We start from the raw sequence: 19,694 nt of genomic DNA, 5'->3' as shown, positions 1-19,694 counted from the left end.
TCACATATGAAAGACCCCTTGGGGCCAGCGATCATGTGGTTTTAAGCTTTGAATACACAGTAGAGCTAAAAGTGGAGGGGAAAGCAGGAAGGCCAGGATGAATGAAGCCAAACTACAAGAGAGGGGACTACACGGGAATGAGGAACTTCCTGCACGGGGTTCAGTGGGACAGAGAACTGGCAGGGAAGCCAGTTAATGAGATGATGGAATATGTAGCAACAATGTGCAAGGAGGCTGAGGAGAGGTTTGTACCCAAGGGTAACATGAATAATGAAAAAGCCAGGATGAGCCCATGGTTCACCCAAAGGTGCAGGGAGGCAAAAACCAAGTGTGCTAGGGAATGGAAGAAATATAGAAGGCAAAGGACCCAGGAGAATAAGGAGAGCAGTCGTAGAGCCAGAAATGAATATGCACAGATAAGAAGGGAGGCCCAACGACAATATGAAAACGACATAGCAGCGAAAGCCAAATCTGACCCGAAACTGTTATACAGCCACATCAGGAGGAAAACAACAGTCAAGGACCAGGTAATTAGGCTAAGGAAGGAAGGAGGAGAGACAACAAGAAATGACTGTGAAGTATATGAGGAACTCAACAAGAGATTCAAAGAAGTGTTCACAGAGGAGACAGAAGGGGCTCCAGAAAGATGGAGAGGTGGGGCACGCCACCAAGTGCTGGACACAGTACACACAACCGAGGAAGAAGTGAAGAGGCTTCTGAGTGAGCTAGATACCTCAAAGGCAATGGGCCGGATAACATCTCTCCATGGGTCCTGAGAGAGGGAGCAGAGGCGCTATGTGTACCCCTAACAACAATATTCAATACATCTATCGAAACAGGGAGATTGCCTGAGGCATGGAAGACAGCATGTCCCAATCTTTAAAAAAGGAGACAGACATGAAGCACTAAACTACAGACCAGGGTCACTGACATGTATAGTATGCAAAGTAATGGAGAAGATTATCAGAAGAGTGGTGAAACACCTAGAAAGGAATGATCTCATCAACAGCAGCCAACATGGTTTCAGGGACGGGAAATCCTGTGTCACAAACCTACTGGAGTTCTATGACATGGTGACAACAGTAAGACAAGAGAGAGAGCGATGGTTGGATTGCATTTTCTTGGACTGCGAGAAGGAGTTTGACACAGTTCCACACAAGGGATTAGTCCAAAAACTGGAGGACCAAGCAGGGATAACAGGGAAGGCACCACAATGGATCAGGGAATATTTGTCAGGAAGACAGCAGCGAGTCATTTTACGTGTCGAGGTGTCAGAGTGGGCACCTGTGACCAGCGGGGTCCCACAGGGGTCAGTCTTAGGACCATTGCTGTTTCTGGTATTTGTGAAGGACATGACGGAAGGAATAGACTCTGAGGTGTCCCTGTTTGCAGATGATGTGAAGTTGATAAGAAGAATTCATTCGATCGAAGACCAGGCAGAACTACAAAGGGATCTGGACAGGCTGCAGACCTGGTCCAGCAATTGGCTCCTGGAGTTCAACCCCACCAAGTGCAAAGTCATGAAGATTGGGGAAGGGCAAAAAAAAACTGCAGACGGAGTACAGTCTAGGGGGCCAGAGACTACAAACCTCACTCAAGGAAAAAGATCTTGGGGTGAGTATAACACCAGGCACATCTCCTGAAGCGCACATCAACCAAATAACTGCTGCAGCATATGGGCGCCTAGCAAACCTCAGAACAGCATTCCGACATCTTAATAAGAAATCGTTCAGGACCCTGTACACTGTGTATGTTAGGCCCATATTGGAGTATGCGGCACCAGTTTGGAACCCACACCTAGCCAAGCACGTAAAGAAACTAGAGAAAGTGCAAAGGTTTGCAACAAGACTAGTCCCAGAGCTAAGAGGTATGTAATATGAGGAGAGGTTAAGGGAAATCAACCTGATGACACTGGAGGACAGGAGAGATAGGGAGGACATGATAACGACATACAAAATACTGAGAGGAATTTACAAGGTGGACAAAGACAGGATGTTCCAGAGATGGGACACAGCAACAAGGGGACACAGTTGGAAGTTGAAGTCACAGATGAATCACAGGGATGTTAGGAAGTATTTCTTCAGCCACAGAGTAGTCAGGAAGTGGAATAGTTTGGGAAGCGATGTAGTGGAGGCAGGATCCATACATAGCTTTAAGCAGAGGTATGATAAAGCTCACGGTTCAGGGAGAGTGACCTAGTAGTGATCAGTGAAGAGGCAGGGCCACGAGCTTGGACTCGACCCCTACAACCTCAACTAGGTGAGTACACACACACACACGCACACACACACGCACACCTACACACACACCCACACCCACACACACACCCACACCCACACCCACACACACACACACACCCACACACACACACCCACACACACACACACCCACACACACACACCCACACACACACACACCCACACACACACACCCACACACACACACCCACACACACACACACACACACACACACACCCACACACACACACACACACCCACACACACACCCACACACACACCCACCCACCCTCCTGAGGCACACATCAACCAAATAACTGCTGCAGCATATGGGCGCCTAGCAAACCTAAGAATAGCATTGCCAATATCTCAATAAGGAATTGTTCAGGACCCTGTACATCATGTATGTCAGGCCTATATTGGAGTATGCAGCACCCGTTTGGAACCCACACCTAGCCAAGCACATAAGGAAATTAGAGAAAGTGCAAAGGTTTGCACCAAACCTAGTCCTGGAGCTAGGGGGCATGTCCTATAAGGAGAGGTTAAGGGAAATTGACCTGACAACACTGGAGGACAGGAAAGATAGGGGATATATGATAACAACATATAAAATGCTGAGAGGAACTGATAAGGTGAACAGAGACAGGATGTTCCAGAGCTGGGACACAGCAACAAAGGGCCACAATTGGAAGCTGAAGACTCATATTAATCACAGGGATGTTAGGAAGTATTTTTTCAGTCACAGAGTTGTCAGGAAGTGGAATACTCTGTGAATTGATTTAGTGGAGGCAGGATCCACACACAGCTTTAAGAAGAGGTATGATAAAGCTCATGGAGCAGGAGGAGTGACCTAGTAATAACCAGTGAAGAGGCAGGTCCAAAGGCTGTGACTCAGCCCCTGCAATCACAACTAGGTAAGTACACTCACTCACACACTCATTCACACACTTATTCACTCTCTCACTCTCACTCTCACACACACTCTTTGAGGCAAATAACTTTCCACAGAATGCAATACAAACTATTACTATTAATTAGAATGACTGCACAAATTTTCAACAGTCAACCAAAATGTTTATATTAAGATTGGTAATAGTTTTCAATAGATCAGCAAAAAAAAGAAAAAAAAGAAAAATTAAAAAGTACACAAAATGACACAATGAATATCACTGATGAGGACTAGATATCTCAAGCATGAGAAAACAAAGTTGAGGTACAAAGCAACAAAAAAAGGAAGCAATCATGCATGCCATCCCCTTGGCAACCAACTGTCATTAAACTTACCTTAAGCCTAGACTTGGCTGATGACATAGTACATTTTTGGACTTCGAAAAGTTAATCCTGCATAGTTTTATATTTCCATCTCAACTAACAGCAAACTTTAATTACTGGTACTTATATTTTTTTAATCCTGATGAAGGGATCTGCAAAATATTACTTTATTCCACAAGGAAAAATGTATTTGTGATGAAAAAATTAAAGCTTGCAGTTAGAGAAACTGGAATAGTTTTAATACTCACCTTATTGAACCCAAGTAAAAAATCATTCAGAGGTGATAATCAATTTCATTTTATGATGCTTTTATAAATTTAAATATAACTAACATACAGAAGAAAGGGAAAAGAAGAGGGAAAAGAGTGGAGTAGGATACAGCAGTGGGCAAATAGGAAGAGAGGGGTAAGAAAGATTAATTATCTTGACTACTTTGGGTAGGTTTTAGGAGAGTAATTTATTTCACATAGTGACAAACACTGTTCCTCCCCACCATTGTCTTAGCTCAATACACATTGATATGCACTACCTTCAATATTTCATAGTCAGATTCAGATTATTTATTTCAGCACGATACAATGTTTATACAGATATGGGCAACATTTAGGTGTGCATGCAGAAAACCGTTAGTATGCAGAGCATTTCAGGCAAACTTAAGCCTAACTCAAGATTAATAAAGCACTAATTGATTGCTTATATATGCAGTCTCTAAGTGGTCATAACAAATTTAGGAATTACAAGGAACACAAGAGAACTGATTAGTATATTAATACAGTCTATATAACATTTATTGAGTTTAACTGTTGTAAGAATTACAAGTTAGATTATAAGTTGGATTACGATTACAGGTAATGAAGAGTCTAGCATATTAACATTTTGAACACTTTCAATATATTTAATAGTTGTGAGTATTACAGATAATGAGAATAAGAGTATATACCTTTTCTTATGCTTGTGGTAATGAGAAAGTGAATACATAGTTTTATCATATTTAGCTGTTGTTAGGATTTATTTGGGAAAGAAGGTGATTTTTTACAGCATTTTTGAAGATGTTGGCAGAGAGAGAGAAAGGCCCTGGAGATTTCTGGAAAAGAGTTCTAGATTTTGGGTCCATTTATGCACAATGAGTTTTTACAAAGATTAAGCCAGACACTGGGTATGTCATAGAGATTTTTGTGTCTAGTATTTTGTCTATGGGTTCTGTTGTAACTATCAAGGAAGTGCTCCAGGTCAGGATTAATATTAGAATTCATTGTTTTGTATATATAGGAAAGGGGAGTTATTAAATGGAGAGTTAGAGGTATTACCTGGAGTTTACCTGGAGAGAGTTTCGGGGGTCAACGCCCCCGCGGCCCGGTCTGTGACCAGGCCTCCTGGTGGATCAGCGCCTGATCAACCAGGCTGTTGCTGCTGGCTGCACGCAAACCAACGTACGAGCCACAGCCCGGCTGATCAGGAACTGACTTTAGGTGCTTGTCCAGTGCCAGCTTGAAGACTGCCAGGGGTCTGTTGGTAATCCCCCTTATGTGTGCTGGGAGGCAGTTGAACAGTCTTGGGCCCCTGACACTTATTGTATGGTCTCTTAACGTGCTAGTGACACCCCTGCTTTTCATTGGGGGGATGGTGCATCGTCTGCCAAGTCTTTTGCTTTCGTAGTGAGTGATTTTCGTGTGCAAGTTCGGTACTAGTCCCTCTAGGATTTTCCAGGTGTATATAATCATGTATCTCTCCCTCCTGCGTTCCAGGGAATACAGGTTTAGAAACCTCAAGCGCTCCCAGTAATTGAGGTGTTTTATCTCCGTTATGTGCGCCGTGAAAGTTCTCTGTACATTTTCTAGGTCGGCAATTTCACCTGCCTTGAAAGGTGCTGTTAGAGTGCAGCAATATTCCAGCCTAGATAGAACAAGTGACCTGAAGAGTGTCATCATGGGCTTGGCCTCCCTAGTTTTGATGGAGGGAATATTTTGAGGAATTGTTAAATGTTGATGAAGATAGGGAAGCTGTGATTTCGTGTATTGGGCAAGGAGGAATAACATCTTGTAGGAGTGAGGAAGAGCCAGTTGTGAGTGTGGGGGAAGTTCGTGAGGCAGTAGGTAAAATGAAAGGGGGTAAGGCAGCCAGGATTGATGGGATAAAGATAGAAATGTTAAAAGCAGGTGGGGATATAGTTTTGGAGTGGTTGGTGCAACTATTTAATAAATGTATAGAAGAGGATAAGGTACCTAGGGATTGGCAGAGAGCATGCATAGTTCCTTTGTATAAAGGCAAAGGGGACAAAAGAGAGTGCAAAAATTATAGGGGGATAAGTCTGTTGAATATACCTGGTAAAGTGTATGGTAGAGTTATTATTGAAAGAATTAAGAGTAAGACGGAGAATAGGATAGCAGATGAACAAGGAGGCTTTAGGAAAGGTAGGGGTTGTGTGGACCAGGTGTTTACAGTGAAACATATAAGTGAACATAGGTAGTAGGTTGGTAGACAGCAACCACCCAGGGAAGTACTACCGTCCTGCCAGATGACTGTGAAACAAAAACCTGTAACTGTTTTGCATGATGGTAGGATTGCTGGTTTTCTTTTTCTGTCTCATAAACACGCTAGATAACAGGGATATCTTGCTACTCCTACTTACACTTTGGTCACACTTCACAGACACGCACATGCATATATATATATATACATACATCTAGGTTTTTCTCCTTATTCTAAATAGCTCTTGTTCTTTTTTATTTCTTCTATTGTCCATGGGGAAGTGGAAAAGAATCTTTCCTCCGTAAGCCATGCGTGTCGTATGAGGCGACTAAAATGCCGGGAGCAATGGGCTAGTAACCCCTTCTCCTGTATACATTTACTAAAAAAGAGAAGAAGAAAAACTTTATAAAACTGGGTTGTTTAAATGTGCGTGGATGTAGTGCGGATGACAAGAAACAGATGATTGCTGATGTTATGAATGAAAAGAAGTTGGATGTCCTGGCTCTAAGCGAAACAAAGCTGAAGGGGGTAGGAGAGTTTCAGTGGGGGGAAATAAATGGGATTAAATCTGGAGTATCTGAGAGAGTTAGAGCAAAGGAAGGGGTAGCAGTAATGTTAAATGATCAGTTATGGAAGGAGAAAAGAGAATATGAATGTGTAAATTCGAGAATTATGTGGATTAAAGTAAAGGTTGGATGCGAGAAGTGGGTCATAATAAGCGTGTATGCACCTGGAGAAGAGAGGAATGCAGAGGAGAGAGAGAGATTTTGGGAGATGTTAAGTGAATGTATAGGAGCCTTTGAACCAAGTGAGAGAGTAATTGTGGTAGGGGACCTGAATGCTAAAGTAGGAGAAACTTTTAGAGAGGGTGTGGTAGGTAAGTTTGGGGTGCCAGGTGTAAATGATAATGGGAGCCCTTTGATTGAACTTTGTATAGAAAGGGGTTTAGTTATAGGTAATACATATTTTAAGAAAAAGAGGATAAATAAGTATACACGATATGATGTAGGGCGAAATGACAGTAGTTTGTTGGATTATGTATTGGTAGATAAAAGACTGTTGAGTAGACTTCAGGATGTACATGTTTATCGAGGGGCCACAGATATATCAGATCACTTTCTAGTTGTAGCTACACTGAGAGTAAAAGGTAGATGGGATACAAGGAGAATAGAAGCATCAGGGAAGAGAGAGGTGAAGGTTTATAAACTAAAAGAGGAGGCAGTTAGGGTAAGATATAAACAGCTATTGGAGGATAGATGGGCTAATGAGAGCATAGGCAATGGGGTCGAAGAGGAATGGGGTAGGTTTAAAAATGTAGTGTTAGAGTGTTCAGCAGAAGTTTGTGGTTACAGGAAAGTGGGTGCAGGAGGGAAGAGGAGCGATTGGTGGAATGATGATGTAAAGAGAGTAGTAAGGGAGAAAAAGTTAGCATATGAGAAGTTTTTACAAAGTAGAAGTGATGCAAGGAGGGAAGAGTATATGGAGAAAAAGAGAGAGGTTAAGAGAGTGGTGAAGCAATGTAAAAAGAGAGCAAATGAGAGAGTGGGTGAGCTGTTATCAACAAATTTTGTTGAAAATAAGAAAAAGTTTTGGAGTGAGATTAACAAGTTAAGGAAGCCTAGAGAACAAATGGATTTGTCAGTTAAAAATAGGAGAGGAGAGTTATTAAATGGAGAGTTAGAGGTATTGGGAAGATGGAGGGAATATTTTGAGGAATTGTTAAATGTTGATGAAGATAGGGAAGCTGTGATTTCGTGTATAGGGCAAGGAGGAATAACATCTTGTAGGAGTGAGGAAGAGCCAGTTGTGAGTGTGGGGGAAGTTCGTGAGGCAGTAGGTAAAATGAAAGGGGGTAAGGCAGCCGGGATTGATGGGATAAAGATAGAAATGTTAAAAGCAGGTGGGGATATAGTTTTGGAGTGGTTGGTGCAATTATTTAATAAATGTATGGAAGAGGGTAAGGTACCTAGGGATTGGCAGAGAGCATGCATAGTTCCTTTGTATAAAGGCAAAGGGGATAAAAGAGAGTGCAAAAATTATAGGGGGATAAGTCTGTTGAGTGTACCTGGTAAAGTGTATGGTAGAGTTATAATTGAAAGAATTAAGAGTAAGACGGAGAATAGGATAGCAGATGAACAAGGAGGCTTTAGGAAAGGTAGGGGGTGTGTGGACCAGGTGTTTACAGTGAAACATATAAGTGAACAGTATTTAGATAAGGCTAAAGAGGTCTTTGTGGCATTTATGGATTTGGAAAAGGCGTATGACAGGGTGGATAGGGGGGCAATGTGGCAGATGTTGCAAGTGTATGGTGTAGGAGGTAGGTTACTGAAAGCAGTGAAGAGTTTTTACGAGGATAGTGAGGCTCAAGTTAGAGTATGTAGAAAAGAGGGAAATTTTTTCCCAGTAAAAGTAGGCCTTAGACAAGGATGTGTGATGTCACCGTGGTTGTTTAATATATTTATAGATGGGGTTGTAAGAGAAGTAAATGCGAGGGTCTTGGCAAGAGGCGTGGAGTTAAAAGATAAAGAATCACACACAGGGTGGGAGTTGTCACAGCTGCTCTTTGCTGATGACACTGTGCTCTTGGGAGATTCTGAAGAGAAGCTGCAGAGATTGGTGGATGAATTTGGTAGGGTGTGCAAAAGAAGAAAATTAAAGGTGAATACAGGAAAGAGTAAGGTTATGAGGATAACAAAAAGATTAGGTGATGAAAGATTGAATATCAGATTGGAGGGAGAGAGTATGGAGGAGGTGAACGTATTCAGATATTTGGGAGTGGACGTGTCAGCGGATGGGTCTATGAAAGATGAGGTGAATCATAGAATTGATGAGGGAAAAAGAGTGAGTGGTGCACTTAGGAGTCTGTGGAGACAGAGAACTTTGTCCTTGGAGGCAAAGAGGGGAATGTATGAGAGTATAGTTTTACCAACGCTCTTATATGGGTGTGAAGCATGGGTGATGAATGTTGCAGCGAGGAGAAGGCTGGAGGCAGTGGAGATGTCATGTCTGAGGGCAATGTGTGGTGTGAATATAATGCAGAGAATTAGTAGTTTGGAAGTTAGGAGGAGGTGCGGGATTACCAAAACTGTTGTCCAGAGGGCTGAGGAAGGGTTGTTGAGGTGGTTCGGACATGTAGAGAGAATGGAGCGAAACAGAATAACTTCAAGAGTGTATCAGTCTGTAGTGGAAGGAAGGCGGGGTAGGGGTCGGCCTAGGAAGGGTTGGAGGGAGGGGGTAAAGGAGGTTTTGTGTGCGAGGGGCTTGGACTTCCAGCAGGCATGCGTGAGCGTGTTTGATAGGAGTGAATGGAGACAAATGGTTTTTAATACTTGACGTGCTGTTGGAGTGTGAGCAAAGTAACATTTATGAAGGGATTCAGGGAAACCGGCAGGCCGGACTTGAGTCCTGGAGATGGGAAGTACAGTGCCTGCACTCTGAAGGAGGGGTGTTAATGTTGCAGTTTAAAAACTGTAGTGTAAAGCACCCTTCTGGCAAGACAGTGATGGAGTGAATGATGGTGAAAGTTTTTCTTTTTCGGGCCACCCTGCCTTGGTGGGAATCGGCCAGTGTGATAATAAAAAAAAAAATAAAATAAAGAGGTCTTTGTGGCATTTATGGATTTGGAAAAGGCGTATGACAGGGTGGATAGGGGGGCAATGTGGCAGATGTTGCAGGTGTATGATGTAGGAGGTAGGTTACTGAAAGCAGTGAAGAGTTTTTACGAGGATAGTGAGGCTCAAGTTAGAGTATGTAGGAAAGAGGGAAATTATTTCCCAGTAAAAGTAGGCCTTAGACAAGGATGTGTGATGTCACCGTGGTTGTTTAATATATTTATAGATGGGGTTGTAAGAGAAGTAAATGCGAGGGTCTTGGCAAGAGGTGTGGAGTTAAAAGATAAAGAATCACACATAAAGTGGGAGTTGTCACAGTTGCTCTTTGCTGATGACACTGTGCTCTTGGGAGATTCTGAAGAGAAGTTGCAGAGATTGGTGGATGAATTTGGTAGGGTGTGCAAAAGAAGAAAATTAAAAGTGAATACAGGAAAGAGTAAGGTTATGAGGATAACAAAAAGATTAGGTGATTAAAGATTGGATATCAGATTGGAGGGAGAGAGTATGGAGGAGGTGAATGTATTCAGATATTTGGGAGTGGACGTGTCAGTGGATGGGTCTATGAAAGATGAGGTGAATCATAGAATTGATGAGGGGAAAAGGGTGAGTGGTGCACTTAGGAGTCTGTGGAGACAAAGAACTTTGTCCTTGGAGGCAAAGAGGGGAATGTATGAGAGTATAGTTTTACCAATGCTGTTATATGGGTGTGAAGCATGGGTGATGAATGTTGCAGCGAGGAGAAGGCTGGAGGCAGTGGAGATGTCATGTCTGAGGGCAATGTGTGGTGTGAATATAATGCAGAGAATTCGTAGTTTGGAAGTTAGGAGGAGGTGCGGGATTACCAAAACTGTTGTCGAGAGGGCTGAGGAAGGGTTGTTGAGGTGGTTCGGACATGTAGAGAGAATGGAGCGAAACAGAGTGACTTCAAGAGTGTATCAGTCTGTAGTGGAAAGAAGGCGGGGTAGGGGTCAGCCTAGGAAAGGTTGGAGGGAGGGGGTAAAGGAGGTTTTGTGTGCGAGGGGCTTGGCAAGACAGTGATGGAGTGAATGGTGGTGAAAGTTTTTCTTTTTCGGGCCACCCTGCCTTGGTGGGAATCGACCAGTGTGATAATAAAAAATAAAAAATATAGGATGTACAGTAGTAAGAATGAATGCTTTGTACAGTAAGGAGATTTAGGTCCCCGAAGAGTAGGGGGAGGGGTGTCATCTGGCAGCAGACTGTGTGATCATTCGTCATGTTCATTGATGCCTACAGTTTCCAATATGCACTCTTCACAAGATCCAAAGATAGTGAGCAGGATTCAAACCCCGTCTGCTATATAACACCTGATGACTATTGAGAGAAAATGGAATATTTACTGGTCAGTATGTAGGCCACTACTACTAGTCACCAGGCTGCAAACTCTTAATGGGTGTCTTTTGTTGCTCTTGCAAGAATCAGCAGTGGGTACAAAGTTGTAATTTCTTCTGTTGGATTTTGTAGTAGCTATCAAGATTCTTCTAGAAGTTCAATCAAATATCTGCAGGGATGATCCCACTTTATCTAGCAATGTTGCTAGAGCACTTGTCTACTTGTACTGATGCAATTTTGCTAATTTCTATTACATTGTGGAGTTAATGTTATTTCATCTATTTTAACTGTTCCCACATTATCACACAACTATTTTTTTTCCTCTGACTGGAGGAGAGGCAGCATTCATTGTTTTACATTCTGATAAACATTATAATTTTATTTAAGATATTACTCTAAATCATTGATAAATTATTTAATAATTTAATACACTGATAATTTTTTAATAAATGCTTAGCATTACTGTACTGGGTTTTTCATGTTAGATGCAATATTATGGAACATTATCAAAACTAATGTTACTAATAATTTTTTTTTATTATTATTAGCACACTGGCCGATTCCCACCAAGGCAGGGTGGCCCGAAAAAGAAAAACTTTCACCACCATTCACTCCATCACTGTTTTGCCAGAAGGGTGCTTTACACTACAGTTTTTAAACTGCAACATTAACACCCCTCCTTCAGAGTGCAGGCACTGTACTTCCCATCTCTGGGACTCAAGTCTGGCCTGCCGGTTTCCCTGAATCCCTTCATAAATGTTACTTTGCTCACACTCCAACAGCACGTCAAGTATTAAAAACCATTTGTCTCCATTCACTCCTATCAAACACGCTCACGCATGCCCGCTGGAAATCCAAGCCCCTCGCACACAAAAAAACCTCCTTTACCCCCTCCCTCCAACCTTTCCTAGGCCGACCCCTACCCCGCCTTCCTTCCACTACAGACTGATACACTCTTGAAGTCATTCTGTTTTGCTCCATTCTCTCTACATGTCCGAACCACCTCAACAACCCTTCCTCAGCCCTCTGGACAACAGTTTTGGCAAACCTGCACCTCCTCCTAACTTCCAAACTACGAATTCTCTGCATTATATTCACACCACACATTGCCCTCAGACATGACATCTCCACTGCCTCCAGCCTTCTCCTCGCTGCAACATTCATCACCCATGCTTCACACCCATATAAGAGCGTTGGTAAAACTATACTCTCATACATTCCCCTCTTTGCCTCCAAGGACAAAGTTCTTTGTCTCCACAGACTCCTAAGTGCACCGCTCACCCCTTTCCCCTCATCATTTTTATGATTCACCTCATCTTTCATAGACCCATCCGCTGACACGTCCACTCTCAAATATCTGAATACATTTACCTCCTCAATACTCTCTCCCTCCAATCTGATATCCAATCTTTCATCACCTAATCTTTTTGTTATCCTCATAACCTTACTCTTTCCTATATTCACTTTTAATTTTCTTCTTTTACATACCCTACCAAATTCATCCACCAACTTCTGCAACTTCTCTTCAGAATCTCCCAAGAGCACAATGTCATCAGCAAAGAGGAACTGTGACAACTCCCACTCTATGTGTCTTTCTTTATCTTTTAACTCCACGCCTCTTGCCAAGACCCTCGCATTTACTTCTCTTACTACCCATCTATAAATATATTAAACAACCACGGTGACATCACACATCCATGTCTAAGGCCTACTTTTACTGGGAAATGATCTCCGTCTCTAACTTGAGCCTCACTATCCTCGTAAAAACTCTTCACTGCTTTCAGTAACCTACCTCCTATACCATACACCTGCAACATCTGCCACACTGCCCCCCTATCCACCCTGTAATATGTCTTTTCCAAATCCATAAATGCGACAAAAACCTCTTTAGCCTTATCTAAATACTGTTCACTTATATGTTTCACTGTAAACACCTGGTCCACACACCTCCTACCTTTCCTAAAGCCTCCTTGTTCATCTGCTATCCTATTCTCCGTCTTACTCTTAATTCTTTCAATAATAACTCGACCATACACTTTACCAGGTATACTCAACTGACTTATCCCCCTATAATTTTTGCACTCTCTTTTGTCCCCTTTGCCTTTATACAAAGGAACTATGCATGCTCTCTGCCAATCCCTAGGTACCTTACCCTCTTCCATACAATTATTAAATAATAGCACCAACCACTCCAAAACTATATCCTCACCTGCTTTTAACATTTCTATCTTTATCCCATCAATCCCAGCTGCCTTACCCCCTTTCATTTTACCTACTGCCTCACGAACTTCCCCCACACTCACAACTGACTCTTCCTCACTCCTATAAGATGTTATTCCTCCTTGCCCTATATATGAAATCACAGCTTCCCTATCTTCATCAACATTTAACAATTCCTCAAAATATTTCCTCCATCTTCCTAATACCTCTAACTCTCCATTTAATAACTCTCCTCTCCTATTTTTAACTGACAAATCCATTTGTTCTCTAGGCTTCCTTAACTTGTTAATCTCACTCCAAAACTTTTTTTTATTTTCAACAAAATTTGTTGATAACATCTCACCCACTCTCTCATTTGCTCTCTTTTTACATTGCTTCAACACTCTCTTAACCTCTCTCTTTTTCTCCATATACTCTTCCCTCCTTGCATCACTTCTACTAATAATACAGACATAATAAAATAAGCTGTACACTACGTATTTAGAATGAGAACAATAAAATATTTTTCACACATTGTTACCTCAAACACACATAAAGTGTGCCTAAACCTAGTACGTACAACACTTAATTGTTAGTTTGGGTTGACTAAAAAGTATCTATCAACTGTTTATTTTAAGGCTTATCCCTGTGAATGTAAAGCCAAATTAGTGACAGTACGAATAAAAACTGAATGCCCTTTGTCCAGTCTTTGTTTGTTTTTACTCGTTTGTATTTTTGTTTCTTCCATTCCATACCTTCAGCATTTCTCCCAGTGCATGCAGTGCTAGCTGAGGCCATTGTCATTCTTTTCTCATTCCTGTTTTTCTGTACAAACACATGAACACACGGGTTTGTTGAACTTTTCAGCAAACTTTATAAGTGCTCTTTCACAAGGCTTACTTAGAAGCAGCTACAATGTCCATGGATAATTCTACATGAAGTCGTTACCACCACCAGAAAGATATAGGTATCTATCTATCTATCTATATCTATCTCTATATCTATCTATCTATATCTATCTATCTATATCTATCTATCTATATCTATCTATCTATCTATATCTATCTATATCTATCTATCTATATCTATCTATATCTATATCTATCTATATCTATCTATCTATATCTATCTATATCTATCTATCTATATCTATCTATCTATATCTATCTATATCTATCTATCTATATCTATCTATCTATCTATATCTATCTATATCTATCTATATCTATCTATCTATATCTATCTATCTATATCTATCTATATCTATCTATCTATATCTATCTATCTATATCTATCTATCTATATCTATCTATCTATCTATCTATCTCTCTCTCTCTCTCTCCAAGATATTACTGGCTTAAGTGGTAGCACCTTTGGCTCACAGTTAAAGGACCTGGTTTCAACCCCTGTATAAGCAGAAATGCTGGGCATGTTTCCTTATACCTACTGCTTCTGCTCATGTAGCAGTGGGCATTAGCAGACTGTTGTGAGTTGCATCCCAGGGAAGAGGATCAAAAGATGTGAAAGGAGATAAGCCAACATAATGGCTTTCTTGGGTTATCCTTATCCTGAGTTAACCCTGTTGGTTAAAGTTTAGTTTTTATTTTAACCCTTTCAGGGTCCAGAGGCCAAATTTCAAAGTGTGCACCAGTGTCCAAGAATTTTCAAAAAAAAAAATTTTTTTCTTATGAAATGGTAGAGTAGCTTTTTAGGAAGGTAATAAAACAAAAAGTACAAAATTTGATGGAAAATTGACGAAATTATGCTCTCGCGAATTTTGATGTGTTAGCGATATTTACGCATCGGTGATTTTGCCGACTTTGACTCCCATTTTAGGCCAATTACATTATTCCAGTCAACCAAATTCTTAGCTATTTCACTAGTATTACTTCTATCGATTGAGCACAAAAATTCACCAAGTCAACTGTTTCAACTACAAAATAAAGTGATCGGAAATTGATAATTTGGCCAATTTAATGCAAAGTTCAAAATACTCCAGTTTCCAAACAGGGTCCAGAATAAACAATGCAGGCATTCCTGGCACTAAACTAATATTTCCTCTGTTCATTAGTTATGTTTTCAGGCTAATAAATTCCATTTTGATTTTTTATTCAAATAATGAATTTTTATTCAAACCAAAAAATAGAAGATTTACTGTCATGCAATATTGTAATAATTGTATAAATAATATCATCACATTTGTGAACGTATATTAGACCCACCAGCAGGCGTGTATTAGACGTGTGAAGTCATTTGTTTACTCTTGAACATCAGCAAAAATTTAACATTTCCGCTACCTTGAGCTCAGTTTCAAGCCATTTCCGGTACTAAAATCAATCAAAATCATCTCTATTTCAGTAATATATCTTCCATTCTATCAAATGAGACCAAGAAATCACAAATACAACTATAAAAAACATACGAAAAAACAATGCAAAGTCGCTGTTTTAATAAAAAATTACGGTCTCAGTTTTTTCTCTCATTATGCACTATGTGCTGCAGGATTTGTTTTATGTGATGCACACATACCACATAGATGTATTCTCTCATATCTAGGCCAAAATTAACTGCTCACAGCTTATCAGAGTAAGCTGAGATCATGACGTAGATCTACGGTTTGGACCCTTAACATAAAGCAGTAGATCTATGGCACGGACCCTCAGAGGGTTAACACATCGGCCATTTCCCACCAAGGCAGGGTGACCCAAAAAAGAAGAAACATTCATCATCATCATTCACTCCATCACTAAGGTGCACTTACACAACAGTTAAAAAAACTGCAACATATCAACACCCCTCCTTCAGTACAAAGGCACTGTACTTCCCACCTCCAAGACTCTAAGTTCAGCTTGCCAGTTTCCCAGAATATCTTCATAAATGTTACTCTGCTCACACTCCAACAGCACATCGAGTCATAAAAACCATTTGTCTCCACTCGCTCCTATTTAACATGCTCACACATGCTTGCTGGAAGTTCAAGCCCCTTGCACACAAAACCTTCTTTACCCCCTCCCTCCAGCCATTCTCAGGCTGACTGCTACCCCGCCTTCCTTCCACTACAGATAATAATACAAGATCCAGATAAAATCTTCCTTCTCTTAACACTAAAAATTTTTTAACAATAAATTTTTATTAAATTGTCAAAGCAAAATCTGAAAATGAAATTTTCTCCATTGAAATGAAACAAAATGCCATATTTTTTAAATGTGAAATGCTGTAACCCATTTGCATAATATACTGGAATTTGTTACTTACACTTAATTTGGAGGCATCTGGAACAATGAGGCTAGTAGAGACAGGTGCAACTGGCACATATCCACCAAGATCTTCAGGATACTTCATGATGAATGGGATGGAGAACCTACCGCTCATTGAGGGTGACACCAGTATAACCTGAGTAATCCTTAAGCTGGTCATAAAAGTGTGCAGATAATCAGCTGGCTCATCTATCTGTGCACTTTGGGTCTTCCCAAACCCTTGTAAATCAAACAAAACAAACGTAAGCAAAAAATATAAACTAAGGAAATAGATGTCTAATAAAACACTGTAATCTATACAGCCTCTCCTCGCTTAGCGATGTACTCGTTTGCTGACGACTTGGACTTACGACAGGCTCTCTGACCAATATGAATACCTAAATAATGTATATTATAGCTGATTTCCTCTATTCTGTTAATTACAATATACAGTACACTACTGCATAAACATTTAAAAATGTACAAGAAATGTTATAAATGGTGCAAAGGTGACATTAAAACAATATCAAAGATGGTTGACACAAACCTACTACCATAATAGTATGCTCCTCACTTAGCGACGAATTATTTACCGACGTGATCTGAGGAACGGAACTCTGTCGTTAAGTGAGGAGAGGCTGTATACACAATCTTATTCCAAGGGGATGTAAAATAAATATAAACTTGCAAAAGTAAAAAAAATCACATAAAAGGTAGCGTTTATCAACAGTGAATGCAAAAGTTTTATTAGTACAAGATCTTTCACTCCTGCAGTACTTGCTAACATGAGAAACTGCTACAAAAGTCATATAAATGATGACATTCCTCGAGCCAGGTGAGAAATAATCATTGTGAAAGAGCTTGATTTTACGCACATTACTAGCTAGTAAATTACACTTATTTAAAGAAGTAATTTTAATCCATATTTTATCATCTAAACACCATTTAACCCTTAAACTGTCGAAATGCAGATCTACGTTCACATGCGTAGCTCTCCGAACATAGATCTACGTTTCATTTTACATGCTTTCAAATGTAAAAAAAAATGTAGATCTATGTTCAAAGTGCATGTGAATGTAGATCGACATTTGGACAGTTTAAGAGTTAAACTACAGCATAGACAAGTTGAAGAAATAATCAAGCTGAGGTTTTTCAATAATATAATTTTCTGTAGTATAAAACAACTTTCTATTTTAGTTACATGAACCACTAATACAAACAGCAATCTATCCAATCCTCTAAAATGCTAGTAATAGACTGTTAGATCACTTTTTTTTGCCTAGTATGTTATCTGTTTACATTTTTCTGCACATCTGCACTCCCCCATTCTGTTTGCACCACTCCTGCTCCATTCGGGATAGTCTGGTGAGGAACAGTTAACAGGGAGAGAGGGCTGATACAGCAGTTCCTGGAACCATCCAGAGAAAATAGTTTTTCATATTTTAAAACTGAATAGTGTGTATTTAGGTTTCATGAACCACTAATAGGAATCCTACCACCAGTTCACCAGGGCCCTCCTGTATACAAATAAAATCATCTTAACATGGTTGCTGGTATCCTCAAATCTCAAACAATTCCTCTATGAAGCCTTGCTATGTATTATTCTAAAATATATGTGGGGTGTATTATTACACTGAAAATATTTTAGTATGTGATAGTACAGTGGACCCCCGGATATCGTAGTTGTCAGATTTCATAACATTCAGTAATCGTAACATTTTTTCATCAAAATATTGGCTCGGTGATCGTCATTTACCTCGGTAATAGTCGTTCATCCCAAACGCGTATGAGCGGCCCCACACACTATCAAACACCATTCAAACTCAGTCTGCTACTGTCTATCAGCGAGTGACCATCACCCCACGCGGTCATACGATACATTTCGTAATTTCCATTCTTTTTTGTACTTGCAACTGCTAAGTAAGCCACCATGGGCCCAAAGAAAGCTTCTAGTGCCAGCCCTTTGGTAAAGAAGGTGAGAAACACTATAGAATTCAAGAAAGACATCACTGCAAAATATGAAAGTGGAGTACGTGTGGCAGAGCTTGCCAGGTTGTACAAGAAACCCTATACAACAATCACTTCCATTGTGGCCAAGAAAAAGGAAATCAAGGAAGCTGTTGTTGTGAAAGGTGCAAATATGCTTACAAAACAGAGATCTCAAATACTCAAAGATGTGGAGACTTTGTTGTTGGTGTGGATCAACAAAAAACAGTGTTATGCAGTCGATAATTTGTGAAAAGGCAAGTCAGTTGCATGATGATCTCATAAAAAAAATGCCTGGAACTAGTGAATTTAAGGCCAGTAAAGGCTGCTTTGAGAGATTTAAGAAGCATAGTGGCATACACAGTGTGGTAAGGCATGGCGAGGCTGCAAGTTCTGACAAATATGCAGCTGAAAAATATGTTCAGGAATTCAAGGGGTACACAGAGGCTGAACAATTCAAACCCCAACAAGTGTTCAATTGTGACGAAACAGGCCTCTTTTGGAAGAAAATGCCAAAGAGGACCTACATCACGCAGGAGGAAAAGGCACTGCCAGGACACAAGCCTATGAAAGACAGGATAACTGGCTAACTCTCATGTTCTGTAGTAATGCTAGTGGGGATTTCAAAGTGAAGCCTTTACTGGCGTATCATTCTGAAAATCCCAGTGTGTTCAAGAAAAACAGTGTCATCAATAGCAAATTGTGTGTGATGTGGAAGGCAAATAGTAAGGCATGGGTCATGAAGGAAATTTTCCTTGATTGGGTCAATGAAGTGTTTGGAAGGCAAATAGTAAGGCATGGGTCATGAAGGAAATTTTCCTTGATTGGGTCAATGAAGTGTTTCGCCGAGTGTGAAGATATACATACCTCCTGGAAAATAAATTGGAACTCAAAGTGCCTCCTGGTACTGGACAATGCTCCTGCTCATCCTCCAGACTTGGATGAGCAAATTATGGAGGAGTTTCATTTCATCACAGTGAAGTTCTTGCCCCCTAATACCACTCCTCTCCTCCAGCCCAAGGACCAGCAGGTCATTTCAAACTTCAAAAAACTCTACACCAAAGCAATGTTTCAAACATGCTTTGACATAACCTCAGACACTGAATTGACTCTAAGAGAGTTCTAGAATTATCACTTCAGTATACTCCACTGCATAAACCTTATAGGTAAGGCTTGGGAGGGAGTGACTTAAAGGACTTTGAACGCTGCTTGGAGAATGTGTCCAAGAGAGGGATTTTGAAGGGTTCGGGGCTGACCCTGATGAGCCTATGGCAGTTGTGGAAAATACTGAGGCACTGGGAAATTCCATGGGGTTGGAGATGAGTGGTGAGGA

General features: G+C 40.6%; 1 protein-coding gene across 5 annotated transcripts in view; it reads right to left on the bottom strand.

Moving 5' to 3' along the window:
• The window catches only part of LOC128686354 (putative protein-lysine deacylase ABHD14B), a 116,024-nt gene that overhangs the window by 55,661 nt on the left and 40,669 nt on the right, over positions 1-19,694 (bottom strand). For all 5 annotated transcript variants that reach the window (XM_070085894.1, XM_070085897.1, XM_070085895.1 and 2 more), the window contains one exon: positions 16,395-16,615. In XM_070085894.1, coding sequence (XP_069941995.1) covers positions 16,395-16,615 — 221 coding nt within the window. The remainder of the gene's footprint in view (positions 1-16,394; positions 16,616-19,694) is intronic.

Source organism: Cherax quadricarinatus, chromosome 17 (assembly GCF_038502225.1).
Source record: "Cherax quadricarinatus isolate ZL_2023a chromosome 17, ASM3850222v1, whole genome shotgun sequence".
NCBI lineage: Eukaryota > Metazoa > Arthropoda > Malacostraca > Decapoda > Parastacidae > Cherax > Cherax quadricarinatus.
This window is presented reverse-complemented; position numbering and strand designations above follow the sequence as displayed.